This window comes from Hakea prostrata, chromosome 3, assembly GCF_041222555.1.
Source record: "Hakea prostrata isolate BN-2017 chromosome 3, UWA_Hpros_2, whole genome shotgun sequence".
Lineage (NCBI taxonomy): Eukaryota > Viridiplantae > Streptophyta > Magnoliopsida > Proteales > Proteaceae > Hakea > Hakea prostrata.
The window spans coordinates 73,714,515-73,729,015 of NC_142602.1; the positions used below are offsets into that span (position 1 = coordinate 73,714,515).

Here is a 14,501-nt window from a genome sequence, read left to right on the forward strand (position 1 = left end):
GAAAAAGCCTTATCATTCATGATTGTCTTACTTAATAAGGCATTGATCATTGTCAAGTGGAAAAAAACATAATCATTAGCTAGAAAAATGAAGTTAGACCCATGCTTTTATTGAGTCTGGATCGGCCGAGTCTCGACGGTTCCGGGGGGGGTGGATCTCTAAAGAGCTGGCTCCGACGCCATCGATCACAAACATCAGTGGGCCCGCGGTGAAAAACACTTTTTGGAAAAAATAAAAAAAAGTTTTTTTTTTTTCACTAGTGGGACCGACCTGGTTTTGTGGCCAGGAAGCCATGGGGGAGCACAGGGGAGAAGATCCGGATTCACTTTTATTGATGTAAATGATTCCCATGATTATGCCATTACTTCCCAAGCATTATGATGACTAAATAATGTAACACAGTAATTGAAGCCAGGTAACATTACCTTCACCATTTGATGTCAAATGGTGCTGGGACACTTGTCACACATCTGCAAGAAAATGATGGTCCACCTGATAAATTTCCAAACACACTATAGTCCGATCTACCTCAGAAAAAACACATCATAATCCAATCACAGCTGCATTGAAGTCGAGAGCTCTCAAAAAAGCCCCTCTAAGCTTTCTTTCCTCGTGAAAGAGATCACTTTGTGAGAAACTACAAAAAGTCCAACAACACATGGTAACGAGTGAGCGTTGAAAGTCTCCATAATCTCGTAGGAGAAGACAATGACATTTTCTCAATGCACTTTTTGAGTTGCAGATGCAACGGCTATGTATAAAAACGCGGGAAATTTCATTTCCCATAGGGTGTCATCTCCCTGGCCGAGTTCTCTCTTGGCGACTTGCAAAGACTTGAAATCCATCGCCCAAATCCATGCCCTTATGATCTTGACTGGAATCTTCGGCAATGGATACTCCAATGGTCAACTAATAGTATCCTATGGTCGAATAGGTGATGTTGCTACAGCTCGCAGAGTGTTCGAAGAATCGCCTCAACGAGGAGTGACCACTTGGAATGCCATGATCATTGCTTACTCTCGGAATGACTATTCAGCTGAAGTTCTGAATCTTTATCCGAAGATGATTGCTGAAGGTATTAGACCAGATAGCTCAACTTTCACGGTCACTCTAAAAGCCTGTGCCAATCTGCTAGACTTAGAAAAGGGGGAAGAAATCCTGTTCGAAGCGAATCATTTTGGGTATAAGGACGATGTTTTTGTTGGGTCCTCGGCTCTCAATCTGTATGCCAAGTGTGGGAAGATGGATGAAGCTCTTAGAGTCTTCGGTGGGATGCCAAAAAAGGATCTTGTGTCGTGGACTACGATGATTACTGGATTCTCGCAGATTGGCCGCCCTGTTGAAGCAGTTGATATCTACCGAAAGATGCAAGCGGAAGAAATCCAAGGAGATTCCATCGTGATGGTTGGTCTGATACAAGCTTGTGCAAATATCGGGGATTTGAATATGGGTCGTTCTGTTCATGGCTATATGATCCGCCGAGATGTTCTGATGGATGTTGTGGTCAGAACCAGCCTTGTGGACATGTACGCAAAGAATGGACTCTTGCATCTAGCCTCTTGCGTTTTTCAGAAGATGCCTTACAGAAATGTGGTTTCCTGGAGTGCATTGATATCTGGATTTGCCCAAAATGGATTCGCAGGTGATGCACTGAAGTTGTTGGTGGAGATGCAAACTTTTGGACTGAAACCAGATTTAGTGTCACTTGTTAGTGCACTGTTGGCTTGTTCACATGTAGGATATTTGAAGTTGGGCAAATCAATACATGGCTTTATTATGAGGACGCTCAAGTTTGATCGGGTTTCAGCCACTGCAGTTATTGACATGTACTCAAAGTGTGGATCCCTCTCTAGTGCACGGCTCCTCTTCGATCAGGTAAGTTCAAGGGATCTTATCTCTTGGAATGCAATGATTGCTAGCTACGGAATCCATGGGTGTGGAGAGGAAGCTCGCTCTCTTTTCTTGCGGATGAAGGAGACAAATCTAAGACCAGACCATGCAACCTTTGCTTCTCTTCTATCAGCCTTCAGTCATTCGGGTTTAGTTGAAGAAGGTCGGTACTGGTTTGATCTCATGGTTAGGGAATTTGAAATCCAACCCATTGAAAAGCATTACGCCTGTATGGTCGATCTGTTGGCCCGTGCAGGTCGAGTTGAAGAGGCATATGGGCTGATAGAGTCCATGGTGACTAAACCTACAGCTGCTGTTTGGGTTGCCCTCCTTGCGGGTTGCCGTAACCATGGGAAATTAGAACTTGGAGAGAAGGTGGCAAAAAAGGTTCTTGAGCTGAAGCCAGATGATCCAGGAATTTATGCCTTGGTCTCAAATGTCTTTGCTGCAGCAAAGAAGTGGGATGAAGTTGCTGTGGTGAGGAAAATGATGAAGCAGACTGGAATGAAGAAAGTGCCTGGTTACAGCACAGTAGAAGTGAGTGGCAAGCTCCATGCATTCCTAATGGAGGATCGCAGCCACCCTCAATATGAGGAGATCATGGCCATATTGGAGAAGTTGGACGGTGAGATGAGAGCCATGGGTTATGTTCCAAAGACTGAGTTTGTGTTGCATGACCTTGATGAGGAAGTGAAGGAAAGGATGTTGTGTAACCACAGTGAGAGACTGGCCATTGCTTTTGGACTTCTAAACACTAGACCAGGAACGAATCTGCTAATAACAAAGAACCTTAGGGTGTGTGGGGATTGCCATGAGGCCACAAAGTTCATTTCCAAGATTGTTAACAGAGAGATTATTGTAAGAGATGTGAAACGCTTCCACCACTTCAAGGATGGGGTTTGCTCATGTCGTGACTACTGGTGAGAAACATTTGTCCCTGACTCTTAGGTGGCCAAGATCTCAACCACAGGGTCTATTCTTGGTAACAGAATGTTTGGGATCATCTTGATCTGTATATCTGCGGTCAATTCATTGTGAAGTTGGTCCTTATTTGAGCTGGGATCAAATCAAGATTACTTCCATATTGCAACTGGTAGGGTTCATGGCCCTGATCCACCTTCCTCCAAAAATCTGGATTCCCTGCTACATTGGGCTTGAGGGTGTTACACACACCTTTGAGGTTAACCAATCCAAATGGAATAAGCTTACTGCGCTTGAATTTCTCCTGCAGTTCTGCCATGTTATGGTAATAACCACTGCCATCATTAATAACAAAAAATAGGCTCGTTTGACGAATCTTACATTTACATTTAGTAGTTTTCTAGATTCATGCTGTTGGGAGTTGAATCATCAGCTTGGTGGTGCTAAATGCTTAGTTGTATGTTCTTCACATTGATGGTCATGTGTAGATAACAACCGGAGGTCTATTGGTTGTGTGTGTGTATTGTATTCAATGCATGAAAATCATAATTCTCCATGAATTTGCACATTGAGTGGTTAGATGTGTTAACCCCCCCCCCTCCCCTTTTATTATTCATCCCAAAAAGAAGAAAAAAATCCCTTTTACTTATCCAGCTTTTGCTAGTTAGGAATAAAAAGTATGATAGTACAAGTCCCACACCTGTAACACTTGATTTATAATCTGTTGGGCTAGGATATTCTGGTTTCTTTCATTCTTCCTTGCTTTTTATCACAATCTTCATGGGTATCGGAAGCCAGGACTTGCATGTCATTGAACCCGACTTCTTTTTCATGGCCGTTAGAGGTGGCTCCAGCAAAGTTATAGGTTTCTTTCTCTTTAGCTAAAGAGAGGGGCAGTGGAGCGAGTGAGAACTGCTACTCTGGTCTTTCCTTGAAAAAGTAATAATAATAATAATAATAGTAATAATAAATAATGTAGAAAGTTCGAGACATAAAGATCCCCCGCGGCCCCGCCAACTCCTTCCCACTCACAGTACTGAATCCTTTTCAGCTTCAATGTTTAGTTCAGTCCAATAATTCTTAACGTATTCCGACAAAAACCTCTTTGTTTCTGTTACCACAAACTTGTGGCTTCTTTTGATTCTGTGTCTACCACTTCTCCAGTGTGAAATTCATGCTAGAACAGTCCATGCTATTACAATGCCACAAATGGTCCTCTTTTCCCATGCAGAATCTCTGTCTATCTCATCCTGTTCAGAAATTTCAAGCCTTTTTGACGAGCCATCATGTCTACCTTCTCTTCTTCCTCTCCCCTGCCCAACTCTCTGTTCTCATGTGGTGGAAGACCACTGAGAAATAGGACCACCTCAGCAAACACATGAATCCATTTTCCCTCTCTCCACCTAGGCAAGTAGATTCTCAACAAGAGCTACACTTGGGGTAAGTTGCTGACTAGTCAGCAAATTGTGTGAATAAGAAGTGGTGACCTGGAAATTGCCACTAATACCATACTAACTACCTCAGATGTAACTGTTGTTGGCTTTTGCCTGAGCTGTTGTGGAACCCATTGCCCGTGTACATTGTTTTGTTCTGAGAACAAATTTCAAGAAATGCAGGTTTGTACCTCTGGGGGAGATTCAGTGCACATTTCTATGTGGTTAGTTAATTCAAAAATTGATCATGAACAGAGGAAACTAACGGAAGATCGGTTTACAGCCAGGTATCAACGTGATAAGGATGAACAAATTGAATAACTGATACTTCTATTGCCATTTCTTTCTTCTGTTTGTATATATGAAATAAAAAGTAAACAATAAGGAGGGGATAGGGATGCTATGCTATCTCAGCTTAGTTCTCTCACCATAGCTATATCAACTGTTTAAGACAAGTCTTGCTTAGACCAATTGCTTGCAAACAAGGAATAGAAATTCATTAATCAAGCCTAGATTTTAGTACTGTTGATGGCCCTATTAATAGCTTGGCCCAATCTGTCTCAGTAATAGGAACTAAATTTTAACCAAAAAGAAACAAATGATTCAAATAGTAAGTTAAAAAAAATAGAAAATTCAAAATTGTTGCATTAATCTAATGATTTGATCGCTAACAGCATGCCTGCCATGTTTAGTAGTAAAGGATCTGTTCTGGTTTGTTGTTTTGGTTAATATTGTGAATTAGACCTTTGGAAACTTTGATTCCTCATTTCTTATTCTTCCAGAGTGTTCTGCTGTTGCCTCTTTTGTAATCTGAAGATGAGTGGTTCTTTTTTTTGTTGTTGTTTTTTGCTTTATGAGAGTGTCTTTCTCTTTAACTTTTTCTCATTGTTCATAGGACCCCAAGAAAGAACAGGAAAGATAGAGAAAACCCTTTGTTTTTGGTTCTTTGCTTAGAGAAAACCCTTTGTTTTGGTTCTTTGCTTTGATCTCCTTAGGGACATGGGTATTTAAAGAGTTATTTTTATGTGTTTCTTTTCCTGGTGCAGGAAGCTCTTCCTAGAGTCCTCAAGAGCTCTACTATTTTGGAAGGATTGTATGTACCTCGGAGTAGTAGTGACACCGTCCTTGCCCTTACATGCAGCGCTTGTAATGTAGTTGGAAAACTTCAAAGTAGGAACTTCATGTTGCAATCTGATTCAGGCGTGCCATTGAAGCTGTCTTGTTTGTGGCTGTTGTGGTAAAGACCAATTTTCATCATGTAAAATGTTCTGGGTGCCCGTTTCTAGGCACATTTATTTTTTGACATCGGCCATCGCTAAGGTATGCCATGGGTCTTGTTTAGAATTTTGAGTCATTAAAACTGACTGGTTGTGGACTATAAATTTTTTGGAGGTCCTATCTTGCAGTTTTAGGCATTCTTTCAGGTACAAGGGTATTTTGGTCTTTTTCATAGGATTTTCACCTGTACTTATAATCTCCCAAAGTGGTTGAGCAGGGTAGGAAACGGCTAGGTTGTATCCTGTTTTTATTTGTCTTTATAGTGAATTACCATTTGTATTCGGTTGTGGGCTTAACCTTTAGGTGAACCATGTAAATCTCTTATTGTTTAAGTACTTTTGCATTGCTTTTCTAAAAGTGGCCATTTCTAAGGCATTTTTTCTATGTAAGAAAAGTAGACCTATGAGACACAAGAGTCACCAGAAAGAAAGTGGACATGGCCACTCTGTAATGTTCCTTGTTCGGTTAATCAAAAATGATATGGATAGGATAATCAATTCTTATTCGTTGCGGCGGAGGCAAGTTTTTCCATTTTACACCCTCACAGGGAGGGAGGGAGGCGTGAAATGAAATAGAGAATGAAGTCGTCATGAATGCTATACTTTCACACTTTCCCTGGACTATTGAAACCCAACTTTTCTTGCATAGCTAACCATACATATGAAGCGGAAATGTTTCCCTGCTGAGTTCATCAAGCGGAAAGTATGAAGTCTTTGTTTTCTTCCCTGCTGTTGTTTGTTCTTTACCTTATCTCTTCCTACCCTGTCAAATCTTTCTACATCCATCACTAAGCCCCTTCTAGGGGGCAGATATGTAGTAGCTAGTTGGTCGAACTAAATTGTGGAGCAAACGGGTACCGGTGTGAACCTTGATTGTGAGTTTTTTTTGTCTTTTTCAGTTCAAATTTGGTAAGCTTTATCCTCCCCAGTCTGCTGCAACCGCTTTTTCGACTTTAAGAGCTTTGCTATTTATGGTAGTTACGTACATTTCTACCCACTTGCCTTTTACCTTTTTTTTTCTATTTTTATTCTTCTCGAGCTCTGAACGAAGCTCTTTTTCAATTTGACCTTGCTGGTCCCTGCATTTTAATACGGTTTTTACTTTGATTGGCTTTCCCTATACTCGCTGCTTCTATCACCTTCTTCTTGTATTCTGTCTTGCTTGTTTTCCCATTTTCAGGCGTTAAAATGATGGGCCGGCACCTATCCTCTTCACAGCGACAAAAATCCACCAGACCCTCTGTGAAACCCACGTCTCCTTGGAGATTGGCAAAAAAATTTCGAGTGCCCCCGGAAAGAATTTTGTACGGATACGCCTTGGGTTTTCCTCCCATCTCTATGGCATTCCCGTGTGGATCACTGGCTGAATTCCGGAAGGAGATGGGGGTCCTATCTGTCGTCTGCGGTGGTCGCGATACGGTTCAGGCCACGTTCTCCTCACATGAACTGAGGAGCATGGTGCTTTCCTTGTCACCCTGGTGGGTTGGCAACCACCTAATGCATTTGTCCGTTGAACCCTTCTCGGAGAATAGGAAGAAAGGCTTACTGCCACCAATCGCGATTTGGGTTCAACTTCGGGATGTCAGACCGGATTGTTTTGCCTTCGAACAGTGTTTCAATGCTGCGTCGGCGATTGGGAAAGTTTTGGATGTTCAACTGAACTTCCATGACCTGGGATTACCTATCAACTGTGCAACAGTGAAGGTACTCTTAGACGCAAATATGCCTGTTAGAACTACCACCTCCATCAGGAATATGAAAGGAGAATGGTTCTGCCTTAACATTCTTCACGAGTCTATTGTTCTTATGCTCCAACTGTGGCAAGATTACACATGAAGCAGAGTTCTGTAGTTTGTATGAAAAAAGTAACGCTTCAAATTTTGTTTCTTGCTCTGCTAATGCGTACCTAAATGTTACCACTGACCCTATCAAAAGGGGAGTGACGACCCAGGGAGGATGCAGAGCACTGGATCTCTTACTAAACTCGGTTTCGAACTGCTAGAATCCAGCTTTCTCCGATAGGACCGTTGCAGATTATGGATGAAGACTTCGTTAATACCTTTGGTGAAACTTCCCCAGTTACTGGAGACTCCTCCTCCTTAGCTGATTCTGTTCAAAACGTACTACAAAAGGAAATGGGTACTGTTAACTCTGTTCCCATCACCGACACTGCTACTTTGTTGTGAGTTTCATTTGAAAATCTCCAGCGGGAAAAAAATGAAGCTCTGATGACAGATCAAGAGCGGTTCGCTGAGATGACTCGCATGAAGGGAAAAGGTAAAATGTTTGTTGAAGATGCTGATTTCATTTTTGATGCTCTGTTTTCCCATGGTATGAATGGCAAGAAGGACTCAGCTCAGCCCTCTTGTATTAATACCAACTCTACTCTTGTTGGGCCAAATGATTTACCTCAACCTTGTAAGGCTACCACGATTGAAGCTGGAACACTTGAAATTCCACCACTGCCTGTCCAGGAAGCTGAAGATATTTCTGAAGGGAACTCTGAAAAAATGAAGGAAAAAATACTTGCTGACACGTCTGTGAAAAATTTGCTTGAACTACTGAAATTTCAACTGGAGGCGAGAAGTGCAATTTCCAAATTGTTAATATTCAAAATATCAATGTGAACAATGCTCCCAAATTAGAGAAAGGTCTGGCTGAGAATAAACCTTCTGGAGATGTTGGTAAGGATGGAGCTACTGGTGGATTTTCGTCGGATATTGAGGATGCCCGTACCCAGAGTCGAAAACATCTTCGAATGGCACCTCCTTTGGATAATCCCACCCCTCTTGATTCCTTTCAGCTGGCTTTGAACTCCCTTCTCGCAGCTTCACCGGATCCCACGGCGCAATTCCTCATCTTCTGGGAGGATATGAAAGCACGCCACTTCAATCTATTTGGATTCACATCGGGTGACTCGATGTCTGCTTCAAATTTTCAGACGGCCAACTTGGGATCTACAATGTTTGCCCCCAGTGTCCTTCCTTATCATCGCTACTCTGATTTCATTGAACTGTGCTTTACCTTCTTCATTTATGCTGTGGCTATTCTCTTTTGGGGTTACAAAAAACAAATGAATCGTCATTCCTGAGTGTCTGCTTTATTTTGTTTTTTTTCTACTTTGCTTAGCTTCCTTTGCACCACTAAGCGGTGGTTTCTGTCTTTTGTGAAAATATCGTCTCATGCTTATCTATTCCACTGATTATCTTGTAAAGTGGGTTTGGCAGCTTGCACACCCACTTTATCTTTTGTTTGAAGAAATCACTTTCTTTTTATTAAAGTTAGTTGCTGTCACTATTCAGTGTTAATCAACCCTTGAATAGGTTGATGTGCTTTGCTTGCTTTCCTTTTTGTTACTATATTGTTGGATGCCGTGTCTCTTGTTGATATTATTAGTGTGCTAGCTGTTGGCTTTTCTTCGATTTTTCTCCTAGAATCGCTATCTATTCTTTTAGCTTTTAGTCTCGATCTCTGTGTTATTTCATAGTTTGTTAATGCTTATCATGTGAATTCTGGCCTTATTATCCTACTTTATTAATTTATTTGTCTTCTTTCCTTTTCCCTTAATATTGTTTCCCATCTCTCCTTTCCTCGGTGTTATTATGAAGATCATCTCCTGGAATATTAGAGGAATCAATGGGAAATTCTCTCTACAATGTCTCCACAAATTGATTGAAAAATATAATCCTGAAATCCTCTTTATTTGTGAAACAAAATGCTCGAATCATGCCAAGCTGTTCGAATCCCATAAATTCAAATTCAAAAACTTCTCCTTCGCTTCCTTTTGCAACAGCAGGGGAAAAAAGGCCTCAAAGGAGGGATTTGGGCTCTGTCTAGACCCCAGGTGCAGATATCGATTTTGAAAATGGAGGATGGATTGCTTGCCATTAGATGTGAAGGCAGGACACCATGGATAATCATCTTCATTTACGCTCCACCAACCTACTCTGAGCGCAAATCGTTCTGGACATCCTTGTCTAACTTTATTCAGAACCTCGACTTACCTTTCATGGTTATGGGGGATTCAATGAAGTTCTCTCAAGCAATGGTAAATTAGAAAATGGGTTCAAACCTCCACCATCACAACCCTTCCTTCTTGACCTTATCTCTTCATCATCCTTGTCGGAAATTTCTGCTCCGGGAAACTACTTTACTTGGAGTAACAAACAAAAACCACCGACTCTTGTTAAAGAAAAATTGGATTACATTCTTGGGAATCCGGGGTGGATCTCAATGTTCCCTGGAGCTACGGCAGAAAAATTATCAGCTACCTGCTCCGCCACAACCCAATGCTACTGACTGTTCATTCTGTTCAGTCTAATCATTCCCGAGGAAAACGATTTTTTCACTACCAGATTGCTTGGCACTTACACCCTCATTTTCCAAAAGTTGTCAAGCACGCGTGGGAGGCAAGTGAAGGCGAAGCGTTGGAAGGTAAGTTGGCCAATCTATCTCGATTTCTTCAGAGCTGGAACAAAAATGAGTTCGGGAACATCTCTCAGTTATTTTGGAATGTCTCGGAGGAAATTGATCTGTTGGAGTCGGGCCCGAACCCCGATTGGAGGGCAATTACGGAGAAAAAAAAATTCTCTCCTGGGCCCTCAATGCTGAAGAACTTTTCTGGTTCCAAAAATCCAGAAATTCTTATCTGTTGGAGGGCGATAGAAATACCAGGTTTTACCACCTAACCTCCAAATTCAATCTTTTAAAAGAAGAATTAATTTCATAAATTCCAACGGATCAATTTTTTCCCAACCTGCTGAAATTGCACAGGCCTTCTCTAATTACATGAAAAATCTTTACACCACCTCCAATCCGCTCGATACCGAGTTCGTCGAATCCCTATTTCCACCTCTTGATTCTACAAGACTCGTGAATTTGGCTGACCCTCCCTTGATGGAAGAAATCAAACAGGTTGTGTTTTCTTTGGGACCGTACAAAGCCCCGGGTGTCGACGGTTTCAATGCTTGCTTCTATCAGAAGTACTGGGACCTAATTTGTGAAGATATCTACAGTTTTGTAACAAATTTCTTCACACATCAAAGTATGCATTGGGGGGTCAATCACACCCTCTTATGCTTCATCCCAAACAAGGAGAATGCTTCTGAAATCCCGGATTTTAGACCAATAAGCCTGTGCAATGTCAGCTATAAAATTCTGGCCAAAATACTTGCTGGTAAATTAAAAACCTTGCTACATTCTTTTACTTCTCCGCTCCAGGGGGCCTTTGTTCCAAGGAGGCAAATCTCTGATAATATCTCACTTGCACATGAAATCTTTCATTTTATGTCTCATACGGGTTATGTTGCTTTGAAACTGGATATGTCAAAGGCATATGACCGTGTCGAATGGCAGGTCATTAGCAGGATTTTTTCTTTCTTAGGCTTCAACCAGAAATGGTGTAGTCTCGTCAATAAGTTAATGTCGACAGCTTCTTTCTCCATAAAACTAAATGGAACCCCACATCAGTGGTTCACTGGTTCTAGAGGAATTAGACAATGATGTCCCTTAAGTCCCTACCTGTTCCTTCTAGTTATGGAGATTCTATCTAGATTACTCAATGAATATGGAAGGTTGGACCTCTTCAGAGGAATCAAAGTCGCTAGAATGCACTAGAAATTTCTTATCTATTTTTTGCAGAAGATACGTTTATCTTTTTTCGTGCGGAAAAAGAAGATATCCTTTCTATCAAAGCGGCCCTGGAACTATTTTCTGATATTACTGGGCAATAAATTAATCTTCAGAAAAGCGGTGCTTTCTTTAGCAGGAATGTCGGACAACAACTTCGAACACAATTTCTATCCTACCTAGGGGTAAACGAATTGAAGAATAATTCAGTGTATTTGGGAACTAACATTGTGCAAGGAAGAGCCAAGACCAAATCTCTCAAATTCATCTTGAGAAAAATCCAGTCAAAATTTGCAACTTGGAAAGCAAGCAGACTTTCATTTGCAGGCAGAGAGGTACTCATCAAATCAGTATTACAACCAATGTCTCTCTACCAAATGCAGTGTTTCTGATTCCCTAAATCCATCTGCAAGCAAATCGATTCCCTATGCCACAAGTTCTGGCTAGGGCATCCTACCAAATTAAAGCAATTAAGCCTAATTTCATGGAGAAAGTGTTGCCAACCAAAAGAGGCAGGAGGCCTGGGCTTCAAAAAAATGGAAGATGTAAATAGTGCCCTTCTACTAAAACAAGGATGGAGAATCCTTTCTGAACCTCAATCATTATGGGCCAAAACACTTGCAGCTAGATATTTTTCTAACTCAAGTATCTTTCACCCAAAAGTCAGGAAAAAAGGGGGATCATGGCCATGGAGGAGCATCTGCCAGATTCTTCCATCTCTACAACAAATGGTAAGACGAAAAATTGGAAATGGTACTACCACCTCATTTTGGTATGATCGATGGCACCAACAACCTACCACCATTGCGGAAGAGAATCCCGAGGAAGACATTTGGGACACTAAAGTAACTGTAGCACAAATGCTACAAATTGTTCAGATAAACAGGGAGTATCTCTCATTTCTCCACAACTACAATCAAATTTTTATTAACCTCAATATCTCTTCTACAGATGACAAATGGGTTTCAGAGATCTCTTCAACGAGGCAATTCACAGCCAAGTTAGCAGCCAAAGCGTTGATGAAACAAAACCAATCAATTACAACAGAATCCTCAACATGGTGGAGGTTCTTTTGGAAACTACCAATCCACCCAAAATTCAAATCTTTCTTTTGGCGCTTACAGAACTCAGGATTACCAGTGAAAGCAGTCCTCTCACAATGGCTGGCGGTGAACCCAACTTGCGATCTATGTGGAAACGCAAATGAAACCATTTGGCATCTGTTTCTATCTTGCGAATGGACTAAGAGGATCTGGGCGGCTGGAAGACTGGGACTTAAAACCGAATTCATATCAGTAAGCTCAATTACAAATTGGGGCATTACAATCTTAAACAATGAACAATTGGATTACACAACAAAGCGGTGGTGTCTCTCCATCTTCATTATTACTTGCTACTTTATATGGGTAGAAAGAAATAATGTAGTTTTCAAAAAACAATCACCAAACCCATACATAATCCTCACAAATATCGACACTTGGATTCATAGCTTACAATTGAATGGCTCTGAGGATTTAGTGGCTGAATCCAATCAGGAACACAATTATTCCTCTCCAATGATAACTAATAAAGTAATGGTCACTTATAATGCTAATTCTAGAATTTTATTGTGTGCAGGGGTATATCACAAATCTCTAGGAGAATCAACTTGGAGTGTGGGGGTTATTGCGGAAGAGGATGAAGCGGACCTGATAAAGCTAAGCAACGGAAGGAAAAAGGATGGGGATGAAATATAGGCAGCTTTCATGGCAATTTGGGAGGGAATGAAGCAAGCAAAAGAATATCAATTCAGCATCAAAGAAATATGGTGCAATCAACTGACAGTAGTGCAACTACTATCCAAACCAGATCAGTCTATATGGCCACTCATTCATACTCCAATTTTGGTTAAAATTCTTCTTGAAATAAACAGTGTATCGGTCTGTAACTTTAAATTCCCCACCCTTCTACAAACTTTAACTACGGACATGTATAGCAATAGGTTAATTTCTTTCCCTAAATATCCGGCAGATGAAGTTGTAACAGCTCTAACTACCTTTAGTAATTTATATTTTCTTATGATAAAAAAAAAAAAAAAAGTAGACTTATAAATGGATAGCCGAAATCCGCCTCCGAATTCGCGTTTGAATTTATTTAAGAGTCTTCGTATCCAAAATTTTTCTTACTGAAAAATATCCGTCCACTAAGCAACCAGATTCGGATAATATCCAAATAAAAATTATCTAGATAGAGTAAGGGCCTGTTTGGTTACATGAGTCTGGAGATTCCAAATTTATGGAGTTATAATTTATAAAATTAGATGTTTGGTTGTGGAATGGAATCTGTAGATTCATCTTAAAAAACTATTTGATCGACGTGATTTTTGTGAATGTGCAAATGTATAGTTTTTTTGAAATCTCTGGATTTCACCCTTACCCATAAATCTACAGATTCACGATTTTAGTGTAAAAATGTTAATCTTTAGATTTCATGAATTTAGAGATTTTTACAACCAAACGGGTATAATTCTCAGATTCATGAATCCAGAGATTTGAAATCTCTGGATTCATGTAACCAAACAGGCCTAAAGTATTTTCTTTGAAAATGGATGATAATCGGATTCGAAAACCGAATAATCGGAAATCGGAAATTATCCAGTTTGAGTAAAGTATTAAACACATCTTTATAAAAAAGGGCTGATACTCGGATTTGGAAACCAGTAATCAACAACTGGAAATTGGTAATCAGAAAAAAAAAAAAATGACAATCACCAATTAATAATTGGATAGTTTATCAGATATTCGATAAAGTTCTGGATTCGAATTCGGATGCTTACTTTAAATTTATGCTCGATTCGAATTTGGATAGCGGTTTTGCTAATTAGATTTGGATTCAGATACTAGTGTATCCGAGCCGAATCCGATCCGTTTCCAGGTCTAAGAAAAGTTTAGTTTTATTTTTTATTTTTTATTTTATTTTTTAAGATGATGATTGGGGAAAGCCCAACCAGTTGTAGATGGAATTGAATCATTTTATTTTTCCTTCCAATCAAGGTTTTGGAGAAAGAGTTTGGTGAAGTTTGCATTTCAATGGCAATAAATGCTTACCCAGCTATTAATAAATGTCCAACAATATCCCCAGCTGATAAGTGATATCCTCCCTCAACATCCAAATAGTTAGAATTCAGAAGTTCTATAATTGCATATGTCTCAACTAGGTAGTTATCATGTGTTCTTCAACCTCATATCAAAATTCTGGGATACATAACAAAAAGATTTAATCTCAATATATGGCTGTCTTCTTTCTAATTTCAAATTTTACTATAAATAGTATCTAAATAAATTATTAATGAAGAGCAGGAGGATTTTTTAGT

The 14,501-nt window shown here is 40.2% G+C and overlaps 1 protein-coding gene across 2 annotated transcripts; it reads left to right on the forward strand.

The window, feature by feature from the left end:
* Positions 1-515: 515 nt before the first annotated feature.
* LOC149023040 (putative pentatricopeptide repeat-containing protein At3g25060, mitochondrial) lies at positions 516-5,347 on the forward strand. Of its 2 annotated transcripts, none has more exons than XM_089147396.1 (2): positions 516-3,136; positions 5,291-5,347. In XM_089147396.1, exon 1 carries the CDS (start codon positions 754-756, stop codon positions 2,812-2,814), a length of 2,061 nt encoding a protein of 686 aa, XP_089003522.1. In that variant the 5' UTR covers positions 516-753; the 3' UTR covers positions 2,815-3,136; positions 5,291-5,347. The 2 variants fall into 2 exon arrangements, with proteins under 2 accessions (XP_089003522.1, XP_089003523.1); XM_089147397.1 differs by having other exon boundaries at positions 516-2,983; positions 5,291-5,309.
* Positions 5,348-14,501: the final 9,154 nt, after the last annotated feature.